The sequence below is a fragment of the Oncorhynchus kisutch genome, linkage group LG17 (assembly GCF_002021735.2).
Source record: "Oncorhynchus kisutch isolate 150728-3 linkage group LG17, Okis_V2, whole genome shotgun sequence".
Classification (NCBI taxonomy): domain Eukaryota; kingdom Metazoa; phylum Chordata; class Actinopteri; order Salmoniformes; family Salmonidae; genus Oncorhynchus; species Oncorhynchus kisutch.
Genome location: NC_034190.2, coordinates 1,690,333 through 1,715,692, shown reverse-complemented (window position 1 = coordinate 1,715,692; position 25,360 = coordinate 1,690,333). Strand labels below are relative to the sequence as shown.

At 42.9% G+C, this 25,360-nt stretch overlaps 1 protein-coding gene across 4 annotated transcripts in view; it reads left to right on the top strand.

Moving 5' to 3' along the window:
* Window positions 1–1,399: 1,399 nt before the first annotated feature.
* Window positions 1,400–25,360, top strand: part of LOC109886244 (protein FAM91A1) — a 115,687-nt gene continuing 91,726 nt past the window's right edge. The window contains exons 1-4 of one of the 4 annotated variants that reach the window (XM_031794998.1): window positions 1,400–1,653; window positions 4,409–4,493; window positions 14,719–14,870; window positions 16,095–16,152. In XM_031794998.1, the coding sequence (XP_031650858.1) occupies window positions 1,582–1,653; window positions 4,409–4,493; window positions 14,719–14,870; window positions 16,095–16,152 (367 nt within the window). In that variant the 5' untranslated portion in view covers window positions 1,400–1,581. Of the gene's footprint in view, window positions 1,654–4,408; window positions 4,494–14,718; window positions 14,871–14,979; window positions 15,005–16,094; window positions 16,153–25,360 lie in introns of those variants that run through there. The other 3 variants (XM_031794999.1, XM_031795000.1, XM_031795001.1) reach the window with 3 other exon arrangements.

Below are 25,360 nucleotides of genomic sequence, written 5' to 3'. Positions count from 1 at the left end.
CCAGATAGCACCCTATTCCCCATGGCACTACTACTACTACACAATGAGCTCTGGTCAAAAGTAGTCCACTATTTACAGTCAGGTCCATAAATATTTGGACATTGACCAAGTTATTTTTTGTTAGCTATCTACCACCGCATATTGAAATCACAAATGTGAGCTATTAGTATAGACTTTCAGCTTTAATTTGAGGGTATTTACATCCATATCGTGTGAACTGTGTAGACCCTGGTTAGATTCCAGGCTGTATCACAGCCGGCCGTGATTGGGAGCCCATAGGGTGGCGCACAATTGGCCCAGCATCATCTGGTTTTGGCCGGGGTAGGCTTAACTGTAAATAAGAATTTGTTCTTAACTGACTAGCCTAGTTAAATATAGGTCCAATTAAATAAAAATTAGAGTAAGACGTCAGCTACTAGGCAGCTAGTAGTCAGAGCCGTACCCCAACACTGTTTCTACTGGGTGGTTACCAAGGGCTGTACCCCAACACTGTTTCTACTGGGTGTTTACCAAGAGCTGTACCCCAACACTGTTTCTACTGGGTGGTTACCAAGAGCTGTACCCCAACACTGTTTCTACTGGGTGGTTACCAAGAGCTGCACCCCAACACTGTTTCTACTGGGTGGTTACCAAGAGCTGTACCCCAACACTGTTTCTACTGGGTGTTTACCAAGAGCTGCACCCCAACACTGTTTCTACTGGGTGGTTACCAAGAGCTGTACCCCAACACTGTTTCTACTGGGTGGTTACCAAGAGCTGTACCCCAACACTGTTTCTACTGGGTGGTTACCAAGAGCTGTACCCCAACACTGTTTCTACTGGGTGGTTCTGGTCAAAAGTAGTGCACTATCATTGGGATGCAGCCTAAGTGAGTTGCGGTGCTTGTACTCATCTTTGAGCTCGACGTCTTCTCACACTGAAAGCCTGTGGTAAGGTTGACTGCCAGTCCAGCATTTCAGACAGTTGATTTATGTCATGAATGTATACAGTCTGAAAGTTGGAATATCTATGTGGTCAAATGCAAAAAGCATTGCCATATCAGACCAACTGGAGGTTATTTATTTCTATCTAATAAGTTTGATTTAAACATTTCTCAATTAGACCTTGTTGGACCAGTTTCATGTGGACACGTATGATAGTTTGACATTAGTAGCCACCAGCCAGACCGTTTATATGAGCATTATGCTCGTATAAAAAAAATAATTATGGACATTTACTTTACAAGGTCAGTACACATTGCTGGAAGGGAGCCAACCGTATGATTTTCTTAATTGACACAAAAACATTTCCATTGAGTTTGATGCAATACTCATTTTTATCAGTGTACACTTCAACTGCAGTCCCTCATCGACCAATCATCATCCGTTGGTCACGTCTTGGACGGAAGTGACGAATGTAGCCCAAAAACGTGACGAAAATACAACAAGGAAGTGGATATTTATTAAAAAGGAAAATTAGTTATCTTCAGATAGGAAACGTTTTGAATTATCAAGTTAATTTTTGTCGATTTTTGATGTTTCGAGAGATATAGTTATCTTGGACTATAGTTCGTCGTATCGTGGATCCATATTCACTCAAGCAATGAACACAGACGTTGAATTCCACATTAGGCAGAATTATCCGTGGAACAAGCTACCAACAAATGTCAAACAGGTATGTGATCTTGTTGACACGTTTTGCCACAGCTGGCCAGCCACATCTGTCCGTTAACGTTCTCCGTGCGTTTATAAATAGCTGACGAGTCTCCGGCTCCGTTGCAGATGCAACAACAGTGATTTGGTCAATAACCTGAAAGCATCACTAAAGCACACAGCTCCGTTAGCTAGGTAGCTGTCTAGCCCAGTAACCTTACTTCTTAGTCCAAGGACCTGACATGTTCTGTTTGAAGGACTAATTGATTCTGGAAACCAAAACAGCCAAATAGTCCATCTAACAGTGAAACAATTGCGGTATGGTTCTTAAAACATAAATCCCTCTACTTTCATATCACATCAAAATCATTTCACAAATGTAAAATAATACACTTACTGGACACTGTTTTAACTCCATTGCAGCAGACATTATGTTTTTATTGACAACATGTTTGTAGCCTATGTTTTCCGTTTACACAGGAGCGTTTGGAGATGCTTCTACATGTGCATTGCTTTCTGTTTGGGGTTTTAGACTGGGTTTCTGTACACCACTTTAGGACATCAGCTGATGTAAAAAGGGCTTTATAAATATATTTGATTGAACTAATAGGGTTGGGTAGGTTACTTGCTAAATGTAATCCGTTAGTTACTAGTTATCTGTCCAAAATTGTAATCAGTAACGTAATTTTTGGATTACCCAAACACCGTAACGTAATCTGATTACATTCAATTACTTTCCCCTTATTAAGAGGCATTAGAAGAAGACATAAATAAATGTATGTTACCAATTGAACCACATCTATTGCAGGATAAATCAATGTTAAAGTTTACATAGCTGGTCATACATGGATGTTTAAATTTTACTTTATGGTTTGCTTCTGTAGGTTTATTCTTACCCATCACTTTCTACGACATATAATAATGTGATTAAATTATATCTTTACATTAATATGTATAATTTACACGTCCAAAAATGGATGTAGCAACTACAGATTGACCCTTTAAATCTATCAAAAGTGGGTGGATTTGAGCATGTCTCCGTTAGGCCTATGGATGAATTCTTTTGTCAGCATGAATTAGCCCCACTTGTATTCCATAGGCTGGTGTCCACACCATGCAGGTGTTATTCCATAGGCTGGTGTCCACACCATGCAGGTGTTATTCCATAGGCTGGTGTCCACACCATGCAGGTGTTATTCCATAGGCTGGTGTCCACACCATGCAGGTGTTATTCCATAGGCTGGTGTCCACACCATGCAGGTGTTGCAAGAGTGCATTTTTCACTGTTTGTCCACTGGTGTAAAAAAATAATACAAAATAAGTGAATCCTCAAAGTAATCATCTAGTTTTTTAAAAGTATATGTAATCTGATAACAATATTTTTGCTGGTAATGGATTACAGTTACCTTTTTTTGTTTGTTAATTAGCACATGTAGTCCACTCTGTCTTCCGTCAGTTTTTTTCTGTTAAACACGCTCTGTAATATGGAAATAGGTCCGCCGTGGTTACACGTGGTCTGCGGTTGTGAGGCCAGTTGGTAATGCCAAATTCTTTAAAATGACAGGTGGCTTATGGTAGAGAAATGAACATTTACCTTCTCTGGCAACAGCTCTGTTGGACATTCCTGCACTCAGCATGCCAACAGCACGCTCCCTCATAACTTGAGACATATGTGGTATAATACTTACTGTATGCAATCATGCCTACTGAGTTACTGGATATGTTTCTACTGAGTTACTGGATATGTTTCCACTGAGTTACTGGATATGTTTCTACTGAGTTACTGGATATGTTTCTACTGAGTTACTGGATATGTTCCTACTGAGTTACTGGATATGTTTCTACTGAGTTACTGGATATGTTTCCACTGAGTTACTGGATATGTTTCCACTGAGTTACTGGATATGTTTCCACTGAGTTACTGGATATGTTTCCACTGAGTTACTGGATATGTTTCTACTGAGTTACTGGATATGTTTCTACTGAGTTACTGGATATGTTTCTACTGAGTTACTGGATATGTTTCTACTGAGTTACTGGATATGTTTCTACTGAGTTACTGGATATGTTTCTACTGAGTTACTGGATATGTTTCTACTGAGTTACTGGATATGTTTCTACTGAGTTACTGGATATGTTTCTACTGAGTTACTGGATATGTTTCTACTGAGTTACTGGATATGTTTCTACTGAGTTACTGGATATGTTTCTACTGAGTTACTGGATATGTTTCTACTGAGTTACTGGATATGTTCTACTGAGTTACTGGATATGTTCTACTGAGTTACTGGATATGTTTCTACTGAGTTACTGGATATGTTTCTACTGAGTTACTGGATATGTTTCTACTGAGTTACTGGATATGTTTCTACTGAGTTACTGGATATGTTTCTACTGAGTTACTGGATATGTTTCTACTGAGTTACTGGATATGTTTCCACTGAGTTACTGGATATGGTTCTACTGAGTTACTGGATATGGTTCTACTGAGTTACTGGATATGGTTCTACTGAGTTACTGGATATGGTTCTACTGAGTTACTGGATATGGTTCTACTGAGTTACTGGATATGTTTCTACTGAGTTACTGGATATGTTTCTACTGAGTTACTGGATATGTTTCTACTGAGTTACTGGATATGTTTCTACTGAGTTACTGGATATGTTTCTACTGAGTTACTGGATATGTTTCTACTGAGTTACTGGATATGTTTCTACTGAGTTACTGGATATGTTTCCGTATATTAATTGATCTCAATGTCCTGTTTTCATTTACAGAGTGTTGGGAACTCGCAGCGTGAATATGAGAAACATGTGCAGTTGTACAGTATCCGCAACCAGCTAAGGTTCCGCAATAACCTAGGTGAGTCAGCATGGGAGGAGTCAGCATGGGAGGAGTCAGGCTTGTCAGAATAACAATGCCGTAGACTATAATATCCACCCCATTTTTCAGTGCGAGCACAGGCTCATATCCCATACACTTATATCCTTTCAATTATAACCAATCATAAATTATGTATTGCTCGGTATAAATGCATTATTACATTGACATGTATCTGAAATCATCTGTTATTGTCTGGTAGGCCAATACTAACGGTCCATAGACCCAGGCCTCAAATCAAAGTTTATTGGTCACGTACACAGTTTTGCAATTGTTATCGCAGGAGCATCAACATTCTTGTGTTTCTAGCTGCAACAGTAATACCTCGCAATAAGAATAAAACAATACACACATAATCCAAAATATATACAAAAAAATATTAAGAAATATAACGAGCATTGTCAGAGATAGGAATATAAATATATTCAGTGCATTAGGAAAGTATTCAGACCCCTTGACTTTTTCCACATTTTATTACGTTACAGCCATATTCTAAAATTGATTAGCATAATTTTTTCCCCTCCTCAATCTACACACAATACTCCATAATGACATCACAATACTCCATAATGACATCACACTACTCCATAATGACATCACACTACTCCATAATGACAATGCAATTATTTTGTTGTTGACATTTCTGCTTCTGTATATAAAACAAACTGAACTTACATTTACAGAAGTATTCAGACCCTTTACTCAGTACATTTACAGAAGTATTCAGACCCTTTACTCAGTACATTTACAGAAGTATTCAGACCCTTTACTCAGTACATTTACAGAAGTATTCAGACCCTTTACTCAGTACATTTACAGAAGATAAGTATTCAGACCCTTTACTCAGTACATTTACAGAAGATAAGTATTCAGACCCTTTACTCAGTACATTTACAGAAGTATTCAGACCCTTTACTCAGTACATTTACAGAAGATAAGTATTCAGACCCTTTACTCAGTACATTTACAGAAGTATTCAGACCCTTTACTCAGTACATTTACAGAAGATAAGTATTCAGACCCTTTACTCAGTACATTTACAGAAGATAAGTATTCAGACCCTTTACTCAGTACATTTACAGAAGTATTCAGACCCTTTACTCAGTACATTTACAGAAGTATTCAGACCCTTTACTCAGTACATTTACAGAAGTATTCAGACCCTTTACTCAGTACATTTACAGAAGTATTCAGACCCTTTACTCAGTACATTTACAGAAGTATTCAGACCCTTACTCAGTACATTTACAGAAGTATTCAGACCCTTTACTCAGTACATTTACAGAAGTATTCAGACCCTTTACTCAGTACATTTACAGAAGTATTCAGACCCTTTACTCAGTACATTTACAGAAGTATTCAGACCCTTTACTCAGTACATTTACAGAAGTATTCAGACCCTTTACTCAGTACATTTACAGAAGTATTCAGACCCTTTACTCAGTACATTTACAGAAGTATTCAGACCCTTTACTCAGTACATTTACAGAAGTATTCAGACCCTTTACTCAGTACATTTACAGAAGTATTCAGACCCTTTACTCAGTACATTTACAGAAGTATTCAGACCCTTTACTCAGTACATTTACAGAAGTATTCAGACCCTTTACTCAGTACATTTACAGAAGTATTCAGACCCTTTACTCAGTACATTTACAGAAGTATTCAGACCCTTTACTCAGTACATTTACAGAAGTATTCAGACCCTTTACTCAGTACATTTACAGAAGTATTCAGACCCTTTACTCAGTACATTTACAGAAGTATTCAGACCCTTTACTCAGTACATTTACAGAAGTATTCAGACCCTTTACTCAGTACATTTACAGAAGTATTCAGACCCTTTACTCAGTACATTTACAGAAGTATTCAGACCCTTTACTCAGTACATTTACAGAAGTATTCAGACCCTTTACTCAGTACATTTACAGAAGTATTCAGACCCTTTACTCAGTACATTTACAGAAGTATTCAGACCCTTTACTCAGTACATTACAGAAGTATTCAGACCCTTTACTCAGTACATTTACAGAAGTATTCAGACCCTTTACTCAGTACATTTACAGAAGTATTCAGACCCTTTACTCAGTACATTTACAGAAGTATTCAGACCCTTTACTCAGTACATTTACAGAAGTATTCAGACCCTTTACTCAGTACATTTACAGAAGTATTCAGACCCTTTACTCAGTACATTTACAGAAGTATTCAGACCCTTTACTCAGTACATTTACAGAAGTATTCAGACCCTTTACTCAGTACATTTACAGAAGTATTCAGACCCTTTACTCAGTACATTTACAGAAGTATTCAGACCCTTTACTCAGTACATTTACAGAAGTATTCAGACCCTTTACTCAGTACATTTACAGAAGTATTCAGACCCTTTACTCAGTACATTTACAGAAGTATTCAGACCCTTTACTCAGTACATTTACAGAAGTATTCAGACCCTTTACTCAGTACATTTACAGAAGTATTCAGACCCTTTACTCAGTACATTTACAGAAGTATTCAGACCCTTTACTCAGTACATTTACATCAGTATTCAGACCCTTTACTCAGTACATTTACAGAAGTATTCAGACCCTTTACTCAGTACATTTACAGAAGTATTCAGACCCTTTACTCAGTACATTTACAGAAGTATTCAGACCCTTTACTCAGTACATTTACAGAAGTATTCAGACCCTTTACTCAGTACATTTACAGAAGTATTCAGACCCTTTACTCAGTACATTTACAGAAGTATTCAGACCCTTTACTCAGTACATTTACAGAAGTATTCAGACCCTTTACTCAGTACATTTACAGAAGTATTCAGACCCTTTACTCAGTACATTTACAGAAGTATTCAGACCCTTTACTCAGTACATTTACAGAAGTATTCAGACCCTTTACTCAGTACATTTACAGAAGTATTCAGACCCTTTACTCAGTACATTTACAGAAGTATTCAGACCCTTTACTCAGTACATTTACAGAAGTATTCAGACCCTTTACTCAGTACATTTACAGAAGTATTCAGACCCTTTACTCAGTACATTTACAGAAGTATTCAGACCCTTACTCAGTACATTTACAGAAGTATTCAGACCCTTTACTCAGTACATTTACAGAAGTATTCAGACCCTTTACTCAGTACATTTACAGAAGTATTCAGACCCTTTACTCAGTACATTTACAGAAGTATTCAGACCCTTTACTCAGTACATTTACAGAAGTATTCAGACCCTTTACTCAGTACATTTACAGAAGTATTCAGACCCTTTACTCAGTACATTTACAGAAGTATTCAGACCCTTTACTCAGTACATTTACAGAAGTATTCAGACCCTTTACTCAGTACATTTCCAGAAGTATTCAGACCCTTTACTCAGTACATTTACAGAAGTATTCAGACCCTTTACTCAGTACATTTACAGAAGTATTCAGACCCTTTACTCAGTACATTTACAGAAGTATTCAGACCCTTTACTCAGTACATTTACAGAAGTATTCAGACCCTTTACTCAGTACATTTACAGAAGTATTCAGACCCTTTACTCAGTACATTTACAGAAGTATTCAGACCCTTTACTCAGTACATTTACAGAAGTATTCAGACCCTTTACTCAGTACATTTACAGAAGTATTCAGACCCTTTACTCAGTACATTTACAGAAGTATTCAGACCCTTTACTCAGTACATTTACAGAAGTATTCAGACCCTTTACTCAGTACATTTACAGAAGTATTCAGACCCTTTACTCAGTACATTTACAGAAGTATTCAGACCCTTTACTCAGTACATTTACAGAAGTATTCAGACCCTTTACTCAGTACATTTACAGAAGTATTCAGACCCTTTACTCAGTACATTTACAGAAGTATTCAGACCCTTTACTCAGTACATTTACAGAAGTATTCAGACCCTTTACTCAGTACATTTACAGAAGTATTCAGACCCTTTACTCAGTACATTTACAGAAGTATTCAGACCCTTTACTCAGTACATTTACAGAAGTATTCAGACCCTTTACTCAGTGCATTTACAGAAGTATTCAGACCCTTTACTCAGTACATTTACAGAAGTATTCAGACCCTTTACTCAGTACATTTACAGAAGTATTCAGACCCTTTACTCAGTATTTTGTTGAAGCACCTTTGGCAGTGATTACAGCCTGGAGTCTTCTTGGGTATGACAAGCTTGGCACACCTGTATTTGGGGAGTTTCTCCCATTCTTCTCTGTAGATCCTCTCAAGCTCTGTCAGGTTAGAAGGGGAGCGTTGCTGCACAGCTAATTAGGTCTCTCCAGAGATGTTCGATCGGATTCAAGTCCGTGGTCTGGCTGGGCCACTTAAAGACATTCAGAGACTGTGCCAAGCTTGTTGCGTCATACCTACGAAAACTCAAGGCTGTAATCGCTGCCAAAGGTGCTTCAACACAGTACTGTGTAAAGGCACTTAATACTTCTGTAAATGTGTTCTTTCCAATTTTTAATTTTAATAACTTAGCAAAGAATTATAGAAACCTGTTTTTGCTTTGTCGTTATGGGGAATTGTGTGTAGATTGAGGAGGGAATATAAAATCAAATCTATTTTAGAATAAGGCCGTAACCTAACAAAATGTGGAAAAATCAAGGGGTCTGAATACTTTCCGAATCCACAGTATATAAATATATACACATATCATGCTGCTATAGATATAGATATAACTACTGCTCGTCATGGTTATATATACATATATATAGACAACACTTTAAACACCTTTAAAGGAACAGGGGTAGTTCTGATAGTGGGACACACCTTTAAAGGAACAGGGGTAGTTCTGATAGTGGGACACACCTTTAAAGGAACAGGGGTAGTTCTGATAGTGGGACACACCTTTAAAGGAACAGGGGTAGTTCTGATAGTGGGACACACCTTTAAAGGAACAGGGATAGTTCTGATAGTGGGACACACCTTTAAAGGAACAGGGGTAGTTCTGATAGTGGGACACACCTTTAAAGGAACAGGGGTAGTTCTGATGGACTGATAGTGGGACACACCTTTAAAGGAACAGGGGTAGTTCTGATAGTGGGACACACCTTTAAAGGAACAGGGGTAGTTCTGATAGTGGGACACACCTTTAAAGGAACAGGGGTAGTTCTGATGGACTGATAGTGGGACACACCTTTAAAGGAACAGGGGTAGTTCTGATGGACTGATAGTGGGACACACCTTTAAAGGAACAGGGGTAGTTCTGATAGTGGGACACACCTTTAAAGGAACAGGGGTAGTTCTGATAGTGGGACACACCTTTAAAGGAACAGGGGTAGTTCTGATAGTGGGACACACCTTTAAAGGAACAGGGGTAGTTCTGATAGTGGGACACACCTTTAAAGGAACAGGGGTAGTTCTGATAGTGGGACACACCTTTAAAGGAACAGGGATAGTTCTGATAGTGGGACACACCTTTAAAGGAACAGGGGTAGTTCTGATAGTGGGACACACCTTTAAAGGAACAGGGGTAGTTCTGATGGACTGATAGTGGGACACACCTTTAAAGGAACAGGGGTAGTTCTGATAGTGGGACACACCTTTAAAGGAACAGGGGTAGTTCTGATAGTGGGACACACCTTTAAAGGAACAGGGGTAGTTCTGATGGACTGATAGTGGGACACACCTTTAAAGGAACAGGGGTAGTTCTGATGGACTGATAGTGGGACACACCTTTAAAGGAACAGGGATAGTTCTGATAGTGGGACACACCTTTAAAGGAACAGGGGTAGTTCTGACAGTGGGACACACCTTTAAAGGAACAGGGGTAGTTCTGATGGACTGATAGTGGGACACACCTTTAAAGGAACAGGGGTAGTTCTGATGGACTGATAGTGGGACACACCTTTAAAGGAACAGGGGTAGTTCTGACAGTGGGACACACCTTTAAAGGAACAGGGGTAGTTCTGATAGTGGGACACACCTTTTAAAGGAACAGGGGTATTTCTGATGGACTGATAGTGGGACACACCTTTAAAGGAACAGGGGTAGTTCTGATAGTGGGACACACCTTTAAAGGAACAGGGGTAGTTCTGATAGTGGGACACACCTTTAAAGGAACAGGGATAGTTCTGATAGTGGGACACACCTTTAAAGGAACAGGGGTAGTTCTGATAGTGGGACACACCTTTAAAGGAACAGGGATAGTTCTGATAGTGGGACACACCTTTAAAGGAACAGGGGTAGTTCTGATAGTGGGACACACCTTTAAAGGAACAGGGGTAGTTCTGATGGACTGATAGTGGGACACACCTTTAAAGGAACAGGGGTAGTTCTGATAGTGGGACACACCTTTAAAGGAACAGGGGTAGTTCTGATAGTGGGACACACCTTTAAAGGAACAGGGGTAGTTCTGATGGACTGATAGTGGGACACACCTTTAAAGGAACAGGGGTAGTTCTGACAGTGGGACACACCTTTAAAGGAACAGGGATAGTTCTGATAGTGGGACACACCTTTAAAGGAACAGGGGTAGTTCTGATAGTGGGACACACCTTTAAAGGAACAGGGGTAGTTCTGATGGACTGATAGTGGGACACACCTTTAAAGGAACAGGGATAGTTCTGATAGTGGGACACACCTTTAAAGGAACAGGGGTAGTTCTGACAGTGGGACACACCTTTAAAGGAACAGGGGTAGTTCTGATGGACTGATAGTGGGACACACCTTTAAAGGAACAGGGGTAGTTCTGATGGACTGATAGTGGGACACACCTTTAAAGGAACAGGGGTAGTTCTGATAGTGGGACACACCTTTAAAGGAACAGGGGTAGTTCTGATAGTGGGACACACCTTTAAAGGAACAGGGGTAGTTCTGATAGTGGGACACACCTTTAAGGGAACAGGGGTAGTTCTGATAGTGGGACACACCTTTAAAGGAACAGGGGTAGTTCTGATAGTGGGACACACCTTTAAAGGAACAGGGGTAGTTCTGATAGTGGGACACACCTTTAAAGGAACAGGGGTAGTTCTGATAGTGGGACACACCTTTAAAGGAACAGGGGTAGTTCTGATGGACTGATAGTGGGACACACCTTTAAAGGAACAGGGGTAGTTCTGATGGACTGATAGTGGGACACACCTGCATCTGTGGAGTCGGAGTGCTGATTTTAAGATCAGTTGTGCCTTTTGGATCACAGTCAATAAGATCAACACTCTTGCTCTGAGATGCTGGATACACGGTCTGTTCTTTCTGAATCACAGCTTCCCTACCCTGCCCATTGCAGCAGTGCAATTCGACACATTTTGCCATGGCTTATGCTACCTGAGTAACTAAAACATTATACCTAAATCATTGGGGCCCATTCCATCAACCATTCCATGACATTTCTTCCTGCCTGTCTAGTTTTCATTTTGGTGATTGTTGGTAACAGTTTACCATCCCGAAAATGTTTTTCTAAACCATTTTAATCATTGCAGGGAAACAGGTGAAACACTACTGCCTATCTGATATGAGTGTCTGTCCTGTCCTGTCCCTATCTGATCTGAGTGTCTCTGTCCTGCCCTTTCCCTATCTGATCTGAGTGTCTGTCCTGTCCTGTCCCTATCTAATATGAGTGTCTCTGTCCTGTCCCTATCTGATATGAGTGTCTGTCCTGTCCCTATCTGATATGAGTGTCTGTCCTGTCCCTATCTGATCTGAGTGTCTCTGTCCTGTCCCTATCTGATATGAGTGTCTCTGCCCTGCCCTGTCCCTATCTGATATGAGTGTCTGTCCTGTCCCTATCTGATCTGAGTGTCTGTCCTGTCCCTATCTGATCTGAGTGTCTGTCTCTGCCCTGTCCCTATCTGATCTGAGTGTCTGTCCTGTCCCTATCTGATCTGAGTGTCTCTGTCCTGCCCTGTCCCTATCTGATATGAGGGTCTGTCTTGCCCTGTCCCTATCTGATCTGAGTGTCTCTGTCCTGCCCTGTCCCTATCTGATCTGAGTGTCTCTGTCCTACCCTGTCCCTATCTGATCTGAGTGTCTCTGTCCTACCCTGTCCCTATCTGATCTGAGTGTCTGTCCTGTCCTGTCCCTATCTGATCTGAGTGTCTCTGTCCTGCCCTGTCCCTATCTGATCTGAGTGTCTCTGTCCTGCCCTGTCCCTATCTGATCTGAGTGTCTCTGTCCTGCCCTGTCCCTATCTGATATGAGTGTCTCTGCCCTGTCCCTATCTGATCTGAGTGTCTCTGTCCTGCCCTGTCCCTATCTGATCTGAGTGTCTGTCCTGTCCCTATCTGATATGAGTGTCTCTGTCCTGCCCTGTCCCTATCTGATCTGAGTGTCTCTGTCCTGCCCTGTCCCTATCTGATATGAGTGTCTCTGCCCTGTCCCTATCTGATCTGAGTGTCTCTGTCCTGCCCTGTCCCTATCTGATCTGAGTGTCTCTGTCCTGCCCTGTCCCTATCTGATCTGAGTGTCTGTCCTGTCCTGTCCCTATCTGATATGAGTGTCTGTCCTGTCCCTATCTGATCTGAGTGTCTGTCTCTGCCCTGTCCCTATCTGATCTGAGTGTCTGTCCTGTCCCTATCTGATCTGAGTGTCTCTGTCCTGCCCTGTCCCTATCTGATATGAGGGTCTGTCTTGCCCTGTCCCTATCTGATCTGAGTGTCTCTGTCCTGCCCTGTCCCTATCTGATCTGAGTGTCTCTGTCCTACCCTGTCCCTATCTGATCTGAGTGTCTCTGTCCTACCCTGTCCCTATCTGATCTGAGTGTCTGTCCTGTCCTGTCCCTATCTGATCTGAGTGTCTCTGTCCTGCCCTGTCCCTATCTGATCTGAGTGTCTCTGTCCTGCCCTGTCCCTATCTGATATGAGTGTCTCTGCCCTGTCCCTATCTGATCTGAGTGTCTCTGTCCTGCCCTGTCCCTATCTGATCTGAGTGTCTGTCCTGTCCCTATCTGATATGAGTGTCTCTGTCCTGCCCTGTCCCTATCTGATCTGAGTGTCTCTGTCCTGCCCTGTCCCTATCTGATATGAGTGTCTCTGCCCTGTCCCTATCTGATCTGAGTGTCTCTGTCCTGCCCTGTCCCTATCTGATCTGAGTGTCTCTGTCCTGCCCTGTCCCTATCTGATCTGAGTGTCTGTCCTGTCCTGTCCCTATCTGATATGAGTGTCTCTGCCCTGTCCCTATCTGATCTGAGTGTCTGTCCTGCCCTGTCCCTATCTGATCTGAGTGTCCCTGTCCTGTCCCTATCTGATCTGAGTGTCTCTGTCCTGCCCTGTCCCTATCTGATCTGAGTGTCTCTGTCCTGTCCCTATCTGATCTGAGTGTCTCTGTCCTGCCCCTATCTGATCTGAGTGTCTCTGTCCTGCCCTGTCCCTATCTGATCTGAGTGTCTCTGTCCTGCCCTGTCCCTATCTTATCTGAGTGTCTCTGTCCTGCCCTGTCCCTATCTGATATGAGTGTCTCTGTCCTGTCCCTATCTGATCTGAGTGTCTGTCCTGTCCCTATCTGATATGAGTGTCTCTGTCCTGCCCTGTCCCTATCTGATCTGAGTGTCTGTCCTGTCCCTATCTGATCTGAGTGTCTCTGTCCTGTCCCTATCTGATCTGAGTGTCTCTGTCCTGCCCTGTCACTATCTGATCTGATTGTCTGTCCAGCCCTGTCCCTATCTGATATGAGTGTCTCTGTCCTGCCCTGTCACTATCTGATCTGATTGTCTGTCCAGCCCTGTCCCTATCTGATATGAGTGTCTCTGTCCTGTCCCTATCTGATATGAGTGTCTCTGTCCTGTCCCTATCTGATCTGAGTGTCTGTCCTGTCCCTATCTGATCTGAGTGTCTGTCCTGTCCCTATCTGATCTGAGTGTCTGTCCTGTCCCTATCTGATATGAGTGTCTGTCCTGTCCCTATCTGATATGAGTGTCTCTGTCCTGTCCCTATCTGATATGAGTGTCTCTGTCCTGTCCCTATCTGATATGAGTGTCTCTGTCCTGTCCCTGTCTGATATGAGTGTCTTTGTCCTGCCCTGTCCCTATCTGATCTGAGTGTCTGTCCTGCCCTATCCCTATCTGAGTGTCTCTGTCCTGCCCTGTCCCTATCTGATCTGAGTGTCTGTCCTGTCCCTATCTGATCTGAGTGTCTCTGTCCTGCCCTGTCCCTATCTGATCTGAGTGTCTGTCCTACCACATCTGACTGTCTCTGTCCTTATCAGTCCCTGTCTGATCTGAGTGTGTCTGTCCTCTCCCCCCATGTCTGTCCAGTGAGACACGTGAGGAAGGATGAGAGGAAGTACTATGAGGAGCTGCTGAAGTACAGCCGAGATCACCTGATGCTCTACCCCTACCACCTGTCAGACATCATGGTCAAAGGCCTTCGCATCACCCCCTTCTCCTACTATATCAGCATCATGGAGGTACTATAATACTATATAATATATCTACTGTAGTCACCCCTTCTCCTACTATATCAGCATCATGGAGGTACTATAATACTATATAATATATCTTCTGTAGTCACCCCTTCTCCTACTATATCAGCATCATGGAGGTACTAATAGGGTGCCATAGAGCCATGGTCAAAAGTAGTGCACTAAATGGGGGATAGGGTGCCATAGAGTCATGGTCAAAAGCTGTGCACTAAATGGGGAATAGGGTGCCATTCGGGACATATTTGGTGATTAATGAAGGCTCAGGGAAGGAGGAAATGGTGTAGGAAGAGAAAGTGGTTTCATTTGCTGCTCCCATTTCCCTCGATAATTTCTCCATCCTTCTCTTTCCTCCCTGTCTTCTCTTCCTTATCTTCCCTCCCTCTCTTCTCTTCCCTCTTCTCTTCCCCCCTCTCTTCCTTATCTTCCCTCCCTCTCTCCTCTTCCCTCTTCTCTTCCCCCCTCTCTTCCTTATCTTCTCTCCCTCTCTCCTCTTCCCTCTTCTCTTCCCCCCTCTCTTCCTTATCTTCCCTCCCTCTCTTCTCTTCCCTTCCCTCTCCTCCCTCTCTCCACCTCCCTCTCTTCTCTTCCCTCTTCTCTTCCCCCTCTTCGTTATCTTCCCTCCCTCTCTCCTCTTCCCTCTCTTCCCCCCTCTCCCTCTCTTCCTCCCTCTCTTCCTTATCTTCCCTCCCTCTCTCCTCTTCCCTCTTCTCTTCCCTCTCCTCCCTCTCTTCCCCCCTCACCTTCTCTTCCCTCCCTCTCTCCTCTTCCCTCTTCTCCTCCCTCTCTTCTCTTCCCTCTTCTCTTCCCTCTCCTCCCTCTCTTCTCTTCCCTCTTCTCTTCCCTCTCCTCCCTCTCTTCTCTTCCCTCTTCTCTTCCCTCTCCTCCCTCTCTTCTCTTCCCCCCTCTCTTCTCTTCTCTTCCCCCCTCTCCCTCTCTTCCCCCCTCTCTTCTCTTCCCCCCTCTCCTTCTCTTCCCCCCTCTCCCTCTCTTCCCCCCTCTCTTCTCTTCCCCCCTCTCCTTCTCTTCCCCCCTCTCCCTCTCTTCCCCCCTCTCCCTCTCTTCCCCCCTCTCCCTCTCTTCCCCCCTCTCCCTCTCTTCCCCCCTCTCCCTCTCTTCCCCCCTCACCCTCTCTTCCTCCCTCTCTTCCTTATCTTCCCTCCCTCTCTCCACCTCCCTCTCTTCTCTTCCCTCTCCTCCCTCTACCTCCAGGACATCATGAACGTAGAGAAGAGTTACGACTCGCTGCCCAACTTCACTGCTGCTGACTGTAAGTAGACTGTTGCTGTACTTTTTCTGATCTGTGTGTGTGTGTGTGTTGCCTCCACAACTGCTGACTGTTACTAGTATTGTAGTACTCCCTCTCTCAGGGATAAACTGCTAACTGTTAGTTGTATTGTAAAAATCTAACTTTATTTGTCACATGCACACAACAGGTGTAGACCTCACCGTGAAATGCTGAATACAACAGGTGTAGACCTCACAGTGAAATGCTGAATACAACAGGTGTAGGGAGACCTCACAGTGAAATGCTGAATACAACAGGTGTAGACCTCACAGTGAAATGCTGAATACAACAGGTGTAGGTAGACCTTACAGTGAAATGCTGAATACAACAGGTGTAGACCTCACAGTGAAATGATGAATACAACAGGTGTAGTAGACCGTACAGTGAAATGCTGAATACAACAGGTGTAGTAGACCTTACAGTGAAATGATGAATACAACAGGTGTAGTAGACCTTACAGTGAAATTCTGAATACAACAGGTGTAGTAGACCTCACAGTGAAATGCTGAATACAACAGGTGTAGGTAGACCTTACAGTGAAATGCTGAATACAACAGGTGTAGTAGACCGTACAGTGAAATGCTGAATACAACAGGTGTAGTAGAGCTTACAGTGAAATGCTGAATACAACAGGTGTAGTAGACCTCACAGTGAAATGCTGAATACAACAGGTGTAGACCTCACAGTGAAATGCTGAATACAACAGGTGTAGTAGACCTCACAGTGAAATGCTGAATACAGCAGGTGTAGTAGACCTTACAGTGAAATGCTGAATACAACAGGTGTAGTAGACCTTACAGTGAAATGCTGAATACAACAGGTGTACTAGACCTCACAGTGAAATGCTGAATACAACAGGTGTAGTAGACCTTACAGTGAAATGCTGAATACAACAGGTGTAGTAGACCTTACAGTGAAATTCTGAATACAACAGGTGTAGACCTCACAGTGAAATGCTGAATACAACAGGTGTAGGTAGACCTCACAGTGAAATGCTGAATACAACAGGTGTAGTAGACCTTACAGTGAAATGCTGAATACAACAGGTGTAGTAGACCTTACAGTGAAATGCTGAATACAACAGGTGCAGTAGACCTTACAGTGAAATGCTGAATACAACAGGTGTAGGTAGACCTCACAGTGAAATTCTGAATACAACAGGTGTAGACCTCACAGTGAAATGCTGAATACAACAGGTGTAGTAGACCTTACAGTGAAATTCTGAATACAACAGGTGTAGACCTCACAGTGAAATGCTTATTACAACAGGTGTAGTAGACCTTACAGTGAAATGCTGAATACAACAGGTGTAGTAGACCTCACAGTGAAATGCTGAATACAACAGGTGTAGTAGACCTTACAGTGAAATGCTGAATACAACAGGTGTAGTAGACCTCACAGTGAAATGCTGAATACAACAGGTGTATTAGACCTTACAGTGAAATGCTGAATACAACAGGTGTAGTAGACCTTACAGTGAAATGCTGAATACAACAGGTGTAGGTAGACCTCACCGTGAAATGCTGAATACAACAGGTGTAGTAGACCTTACAGTGAAATTCTGAATACAACAGGTGTAGACCTCACAGTGAAATGCTGAATACAACAGGTGTAGTAGACCTTACAGTGAAATGCTGAATACAACAGGTGTAGGTAGACCTCACAGTGAAATTCTGAATACAACAGGTGTAGACCTCACAGTGAAATGCTGAATACAACAGGTGTAGTAGACCTTACAGTGAAATGCTGAATACAACAGGTGTAGTAGACCTCACAGTGAAATGCTGAATACAACAGGTGTAGTAGACCTTACAGTGAAATGCTGAATACAACAGGTGTAGTAGACCTTACAGTGAAATTCTGAATACAACAGGTGTAGACCTCACAGTGAAATGCTGAATACAACAGGTGTAGTAGACCTTACAGTGAAATGCTGAATACAACAGGTGTAGTAGACCTTACAGTGAAATTCTGAATACAACAGGTGTAGACCTCACAGTGAAATGCTGAATACAACAGGTGTAGTAGACCTTACAGTGAAATGCTGAATACAACAGGTGTAGTAGACCTTACAGTGAAATGCTGAATACAACAGGTGTAGGTAGACCTCACAGTGAAATGCTGAATACAACAGGTGTAGACCTCACCGTGAAATGCTGAATACAACAGGTGTAGTAGACCTTAGAGTGAAATTCTGAATACAACAGGTGTAGGTAGACCTCACAGTGAAATGCTGAATACAACAGGTGTAGTAGACCTTACAGTGAAATGCTGAATACAACAGGTGTAGTAGACCTTACAGTGAAATGCTGAATACAACAGGTGTAGTAGACCTCACAGTGAAATGCTGAATACAACAGGTGTAGTAGACCTCACAGTGAAATGCTGAATACAACAGGTGTAGTAAACCTTACAGTGAAATGCTGAATACAACAGGTGTAGTAGACCGTACAGTGAAATGCTGAATACAACAGGTGTAGACCTCACCGTGAAATGCTGAATACAACAGGTGTAGTAGACCTTACAGTGAAATGCTGAATACAACAGGTGTAGACCTCACAGTGAAATGCTGAATACAACAGGTGTAGGTAGACCTCACAGTGAAATGCTGAATACAACAGGTGTAGTAGACCTTACAGTGAAATGCTGAATACAACAGGTGTAGTAGACCTTACAGTGAAATGCTGAATACAACAGGTGTAGTAGACCTTACAGTGAAATGCTGAATACAACAGGTGTAGGTAGACCTCACAGTGAAATTCTGAATACAACAGGTGTAGACCTCACAGTGAAATGCTGAATACAACAGGTGTAGTAGACCTTACAGTGAAATTCTGAATACAACAGGTGTAGACCTCACAGTGAAATGCTTATTACAACAGGTGTAGTAGACCTTACAGTGAAATGCTGAATACAACAGGTGTAGTAGACCTCACAGTGAAATGCTGAATACAACAGGTGTAGTAGACCTTACAGTGAAATGCTGAATACAACAGGTGTAGTAGACCTTACAGTGAAATTCTGAATACAACAGGTGTAGACCTCACAGTGAAATGCTGAATACAACAGGTGTAGTAGACCTTACAGTGAAATGCTGAATACAACAGGTGTAGTAGACCTTACAGTGAAATTCTGAATACAACAGGTGTAGACCTCACAGTGAAATGCTGAATACAACAGGTGTAGTAGACCTTACAGTGAAATGCTGAATACAACAGGTGTAGTAGACCTTACAGTGAAATGCTGAATACAACAGGTGTAGGTAGACCTCACAGTGAAATGCTGAATACAACAGGTGTAGACCTCACCGTGAAATGCTGAATACAACAGGTGTAGTAGACCTTAGAGTGAAATTCTGAATACAACAGGTGTAGACCTCACAGTGAAATGCTGAATACAACAGGTGTAGGTAGACCTCACAGTGAAATGCTGAATACAACAGGTGCAGTAGACCTTACAGTGAAATGCTGAATACAACAGGTGTAGTAGACCCAGGTACAGAGTCAATGTGGAGGCTATATACAGGGGGTACTGGTACAGAGTCAATGTGGAGGCTATATACAGGGGGTACTGGTACAGAGTCAATGTGGAGGCTATATACAGGGTGTTACGGTACAGATTCAATGTGGAGGCTATATACAGGGGGTACCGGTACAGAGTCAATGTGGAGGCTATATACAGGGGGTACTGGTACAGAGTCAATGTGGAGGCTATATACAGGGGGTACCGGTACAGAGTCAATGTGGAGGCTATATACAGGGGGTACCGGTACAGAGTCAATGTGGAGGCTATATATAGGGGGTACCGGTCCAGAGTCAATGTGGAGGCTATATACAGGGGGTACCGGTACAGAGTCAATGTGGAGGCTATATACAGGGTGACCGGTACAGAGTCAATGTGGAGGCTATATACAGGGGGTACCGGTACAGAGTCAATGTGGAGGCTATATACAGGGGGTACCGGTACAGAGTCAATGTGGAGACTATATACAGGGGGTACCGGTACAGAGTCAATGTGGAGGCTCTATACAGGGTATTACGGTACAGAGTCAATGTGGAGGCTCTATACAGGGTGTTACGGTACAGAGTCAATGTGGAGGCTATATACAGGGTGTTACGGTACAGAGTCAATGTGGAGGCTCTATACAGGGTGTTACGGTACAGAGTCAATGTCGAGGCTCTATACAGGGTGTTACGGTACAGAGTCAATTTGGAGGCTCTATACAGGGTTTTACGGTACAGAGTCAATGTGGAGGCTATATACAGGGGGTACCGGTACAGAGTCAATGTCGAGGCTCTATACAGGGTGTTACGGTACAGAGTCAATGTGGAGGCTATATACAGGGTGTTACGGTACAGAGTCAATGTGGAGACTATATACAGGGTGTTACGGTACCGAGGCTATATACAGGGTGTTACAGTACAGAGTCAATGTGGAGGCTATATACAGGTGGTACCAGTACAGAGTCAATGTGGAGACTACATCCAGGGGGTACCAGTACAGAGTCTATGTGGAGGCTTTATACAGGGTGTTACTGTACAGAGTCAATGTGAAGGCTATATACAGGGGGTACTGGTACAGAGTCAATGTGGAGGCTATATACAGGGTATTAAGGTACATAGTCAATGTGGAGGCTATATACAGGGTATTAAGGTACAGAGTCAATGTGGAGGCTATATACAGGGTATTAAGGTACATAGTCAATGTGGAGGCTCTATACAGGGTATTAAGGTACAGAGTCAATGTGGAGGCTTTATACAGGGTGTTACTGTACAGAGTCAGTGTGCGGGGGTACAGGTTAGTTCAGGTAATCTGTACATGTAGGTGGGGGCGAAGTGACTATAGATGATAAACAGAGTTGCAGCAGTGTACAAAAGGAAGGGGGGGTAATGTAAATTGTCCGGTGGCGATTTATATTAATTGTTCAGCAGTCTTATGGCTGAGTACGCGGGGCCCCAGTTTTGTGGGGCCCCCTGTGTTGTTGTGTTGAGGTTCAGCGAAGTGGAGGTGTTGTTTCCTACCCTCCCCACCTGTGGGCAACCCCTCAGGAAGTTCAGATCCCAGTTGCTGGCCCAATGCTCTAACCACTAGGCTACTTGCCGCCCCCAATACACACACATATAATATATATAATATAATTGCAACAGTTTTAAATTATTTTACTGAGTTACATATAAATTAATATAAGGAAATCGGTCACTTTAAATGAATTCATTAGTCCCTAATCTATGGATTTCACGTGACTGGGAATACAGAAATACATCATGTTGATCACAGGTACAATAAAGTTAGGGGAGTGGATCAGAAAACCAGTCAGTATCTGGTGTGACCAGAAAACCAGTCAGTATCTGGTGTGATCAGAAAACCAGTCAGTATCTGGTGTGACCAGAAAACCAGTCAGTATCTGGTGTGACCAGAAAACCAGTCAGTATCTGGTGTTACCAGAAAACCAGTCCGTATCTGGTGTGACCAGAAAACCAGTCAATATCGGGTGTGACCAGAAAACCAGTCAGTATCGGGTGTGATCAGAAAACCAGTCAGTATCGGGTGTGATCAGAAAACCAGTCAGTATCTGGTGTGACCAGAAAACCAGTCAGTATCTGGTGTGACCAGAAAACCAGTCAGTATCTGGTGTGACCAGAAAACCAGTCAGTATCTGGTGTGACCAGAAAACCAGTCAGTATCTGGTGTGACCAGAAAACCAGTCAGTATCTGGTGTGACCAGAAAACCAGTCAGTATCGGGTGTGACCAGAAAACCAGTCAGTATCGGGTGTGACCACCATTTGCCTCACGCAGCATGACACGTCTCCTTCTCATAGAGTTGATCAGGCTGTTAATTGTGGTCTGTGGAATGTTGTTCCACTCCTCTTCAAATGTCTGTGTGAAGTTGCTGTATATTGGCAGGAACTGGAACATGTGTTTGTACACGTCAATCCAGAGTATTTAACCACGGGATTTAACCACAGGATTTATCCACCGCACTTTTAACCACGGGATTTAACCACGGAATTTAACCAACACATTTAACCACGGGATTTAACCACAGGATTTAACCACCGCATTTAACCACTGCATTTAACCACTGCATTTAACCACAGGATTTAACCACGGGATTTAACCACGGGATTTAACCACGGGATTTAACCATGGGATTTAACCACCGCATTTAACCATGAGATTTAACAACCGCATTTGACCATGGGATTTAACCACCGCATTTAACCACGGGATTTAACCACGGGATTTAACCACGGGATTTAACCACGGGATTTAACCACCTCATTTAACCATGGGATTTAACCACCGCATTTAACCATGGGATTTAACCACCGCATTTAACCATGGGATTTAACCACCGCATTTAACCATGGGATTTAACCACCGCATTTAACCATGGGATTTAACCACCGCATTTAACCATGGGATTTAACCACCGCATTTAACCATGGGATTTAACCACCGCATTTAACCATGGGATTTAACCACGGGATTTAACCACTGCATTTAACCATGGGATTTAACCACCGCATTTAACCATGGGATTTAACCACCGCATTTAACCATGGGATTTAACCACCGCATTTAACCATGGGATTTAACCATGGGATTTAACCACCGCATTTAACCACCGCATTTAACCATGGGATTTAACCACCGCATTTAACCATGGGATTTAACCACCGCATTTAACCATGGGATTTAACCACCGCATTTAACCATGGGATTTAACCATGGGATTTAACCATGGGATTTAACCACCGCATTTAACCACCGCATTTAACCATGGGATTTAACCACCGCATTTAACCATGGGATTTAACCACCGCATTTAACCATGGGATTTAACCACCGCATTTAACCATGGGATTTAACCACCGCATTTAACCATGGGATATAACCACCGCATTTAACCATGGGATTTAACCACCGCATTTAACCATGGGATTTAACCACCGCATTTAATCACGGGATTTAACCACTGCATTTAACCATGGGATTTAACCACCGCATTTAACCATGGGATTTAACCACCGCATTTAACCATGGGATTTAACAACCGCATTTGACCATGGGATTTAACCACGGGATTTAACCACCGGATTTAACCACCGCATTTAACCATGGGATTTAACCACCGCATTTAACCATGGGATTTAACCACTGCATTTAACCATGGGATTTAACCACCGCATTTAACCATGGGATTTAACCACCGCATTTAACCATGGGATTTAACCACCTCATTTAACCATGGGATTTAACCACCGCATTTAATCACGGGATTTAACCACTGCATTTAACCACGGGATTTAACCACCGCATTTAACCACGGGATTTAACCACGGGATTTAACCACGGGATTTAACCACCGCTGGGAACTGACGTGTTCAAACAGATCAGCTACGACCATCAGAGGCAAAACGACGTTACGGAACGATGTTACAGGACCACGTTACAGAACCACGTTACAGGACCACGTTACAGGACCACGTTACAGGACCACGTTACAGAACGACATTACAGAACCACGTTACAGGACCACGTTACAGGACCACGTTACAGGACCACGTTACAGGACCACGTTACAGGACCACGTTACAGAACGACATTACAGGACCACGTTACAGGACCACGTTACAGAACCACGTTACAGAACCACGTTACAGGACCACGTTACAGGACCACGTTACAGGACCACGTTACAGGACCACGTTACAGGACCACGTTACAGGACCACGTTACAGGACCACGTTACAGGACCACGTTACAGAACCACGTTACAGGACCACGTTACAGGACCACGTTACAGGACCACGTTACAGGACCACGTTACAGGACCACGTTACAGGACCACGTTACAGAACCACGTTACAGAACGACATTACAGAACCACGTTACAGAACCACGTTTCAGAATGACATTAATAATGGATTACAGGGAAAACCAGCACCCTGCTCCCCCTCCATATTCACTGTGTGTGTGTGTGTGTGTGTGTGTGTGTGTGTGTGTGTGTGTGTGTGTGTGTGTGTGTGTGTGTGTGTGTGTGTGTGTGTGTGTGTGTGTGTGTGTGTGTGTGTGTGTGTGTGTGTGTGTGTGTGTGTGTGTACGCAGAGGGACAGGCTGGTGACACACCGGGAATGGGAGGGGTGCTGGGTAGTGGAGAGATTGCTGTACAGTTTTGGATGAGCCACAGACACACACCCACACACACTTTCTCAGAAATAGCTCAGCTCTGTGATGGTGGTGAAGTTTCAGGAAACCAATTAAACCACTTTGCATTTCAGATGTTGTAGATCAAAGAGGAGTGTTATGGAAGCACGCCAAATATTCCCCAGCTGTTTATTCTAAACCTGGTTATCAGCAGAGTCCCAACACCTTACCACTGTTACACCTGGTTATCAGCAGAGTCCCAACACCATACCACTGCAACACCTGGTTATCAGCAGAGTCGCAACACCTGGTTATCAGCACAGTCCCAACACCTTACCACTGTTACACCTGGTTATCAGCAGAGTCCCAACACCTTACCACTGTTACACCTGGTTATCAGCAGAGTCCCAACACCTTACCACTGTTACACCTGGTTATCAGCAGAGTCCCAACACCTTACCACTGTTACACCTGGTTATCAGCAGAGTCCCAACACCATACCACTGCAACACCTGGTTATCAGCAGAGTCGCAACACCTGGTTATCAGCACAGTCCCAACACCTTACCACTGTTACACCTGGTTATCAGCTGATAAATCTATAATTTTTATTAAGACATTAATGAGCGACGACGAACGTAGTCAATATAACTATTTGTTCAGCACTTTTGAAATGTACAGCGACAGAATTCAGAACATGGGCCGTTCTTACAGTGTTCTCCCTGTAGCAGTCAGAACTGTAGGATAAATAAAGGGGGCATATAAACAGACAATGAAAGCTCTTAAAATATTCAATAATTACATTTCTCTAAAACAGGCTGTAGGCTACATGTGCACCACCAAGTTAGAACAGTAGGTGAAATTAAGAAACCCGAATAATTTGGTCAATTTTCGCGAGTCACTTTGAACGCTGTTTGGTTCTTTGCGTGTCAAGAAAGATATAGGTCCTATAACACTATGTGATGCGTTGCATAAGCTTTTCATTTGACACATCAAATAACACTATTCTATTATAGAATGTTGTGTGTGTGCAAGCCAA